At 29.0% G+C, this 1,869-nt stretch overlaps 1 protein-coding gene across 1 annotated transcript; it reads left to right on the top strand.

Moving 5' to 3' along the window:
* Positions 1-272: 272 nt before the first annotated feature.
* Positions 273-1,454, top strand: LOC122502310. Its single transcript, XM_043612294.1, has one exon. It carries the CDS (start codon positions 273-275, stop codon positions 1,452-1,454), a length of 1,182 nt encoding a protein of 393 aa, XP_043468229.1.
* Positions 1,455-1,869: the final 415 nt, after the last annotated feature.

Below are 1,869 nucleotides of genomic sequence, written 5' to 3'. Positions count from 1 at the left end.
TTTACCTCTCTGACGTTGAATCCAGTGATCTTTTTTTGCTTAATTCCTCCATTTCGATAAATTAAATTATTTTTTATCTTCAAAATTAATTTTCAACATTTTTTTAACCTTTTTTAAAGTGACAATTTGAAAACAAACTAAAATCAATATTCTTGAATTTATTGATAGATAGATGAATCAATATATTTTGTTAAAAAACAAATGAACATTCAATATTAAATTCGCAAGATAACGTCAATAACAATCGAGAATATATGAGAATCAAGAAAACTATGTCTTGTTATGCATCACTAGGAGTAATTAGAAGAAAAATTCATAACTTTTACGTGAGAAGAGAATTTCCGACAACTAAAGCTTTGTATGAAGAATTGATAAATGATGTACCTGATTTGCCACACTTTAAATTATCAACATTACGAAATTGGATGAAAAATTTAAACTTTTCTTATGTTAAACTAAAAAGAAAACCAGTATGGATGGAAAGTAGTGCAATAGCAGCGCAAAGGGACAATTTTCTACGTAATATTAAATTCTATCGTGATAATGGCTACAATATCTTTTATACTGATGAAACATGGTGCGGAGCAAATCACACAAGAAAGTATGGTTGGGTTGAAAATTTAGATTCAAGTGAAAATAGTAATTTTGATTATTATCGCAATAACGTACAAGAAGTTTTTGGTCAACGGGGAGGATTTATAACGCCATCTGGGTCGGGACTTCGAGTTATTATTCTACATATTGGTGGAAAAAATGGATTTGTAGCCGGATGTTCAAAATGTTTCATCGGAAAAAAAGGAACTGATGATTATCACGGTGAAATGAACGCGAAACACTATGAAGAATGGTTCCGGCATGTGTTAACAGTTCTACCACCAAAATCAGTAATTGTTATAGATCAAGCACCATACCATACAATGCTTGATCCAGAATTTCGAAATCCTACTGCTGAATGGTTAAAAGCCAGGATTATCGAATGGTTAATTAAACGTGGAGTACCAGTACCCGACTTTGCAGAAGACTTTAATGATTTAACAAAACAATCTTTGTTAGAATTGTCACGAAGTTATCGTTATCCAAAACAATATTTACTTGAAAAAATAACAACAGAAATTCGTGGCAGTGAAATTAAATTATTATGGTTGCCTGTCGCTCACTGTGAATTCAACGCAATTGAACTTATATGGGCATTTGCCAAAAATTATGTTGCAAAGCATAATAAAGTTCACAAAGTTCAAAATGTCCATAAGTTGTGTTTAGAAGCCTTGGATCATGTAACACCATTACTATGGTCGAACTGTGTTAGACATGCTGAAGCGGAAGAAGAAAAATCAAGAAAAACAGATCAATGTGTTGAAGCGCAAATTGAATCTCTTATTATTAACACTGCTGACGATAGTGATGATGACGATCAAGAAAGTTTATCCTTAAATAATTCCGAAGAGGAATTGTAAATAGGTAAATTAATATTTAATTTAGTTTATAATCTTTAACGTCCGAGATCCTTTATAAATTAAGGCAAATTAAACGAAAACATTCGGACAATGAATAAAATATTTATTTACTCCAACGTTTCGAAATCTAAATGATTTCCTCTTCAGGGAGTCTATCCAAAAAAATATACAAAATTAAACAATAATAAAAATTACATACATAATTAAAAAAAAATAAATAAATAAATAAAAAATAATTTAACAATACATAAAATAAAAATTATTGTATAATTATCTTACCAAAGAAATAATAATTAAAACATACGAAGACTTAAATTTTATATGCCCTGACGATGGAGTAGAATCTGGAGTCAGAAAATTATAAAGGAACTTAATATTCATAAAATAAATTTAATTTAAAAAAAAAAATATATAT

The sequence above is a fragment of the Leptopilina heterotoma genome, unplaced genomic scaffold, assembly GCF_015476425.1.
Source record: "Leptopilina heterotoma isolate Lh14 unplaced genomic scaffold, ASM1547642v1 Lhet_227, whole genome shotgun sequence".
NCBI lineage: Eukaryota > Metazoa > Arthropoda > Insecta > Hymenoptera > Figitidae > Leptopilina > Leptopilina heterotoma.
Note: the sequence above shows the minus strand (reverse complement) of the source record. Positions and strands in the feature narration are given on the sequence as shown.

Excerpts from the sequence above, each read along its gene's own strand:
- LOC122502310 (XM_043612294.1), top strand. The coding sequence starts at position 273 with ATGTCTTGTTATGCATCACTAGGAGTAATTAGAAGAAAAATTCATAAC.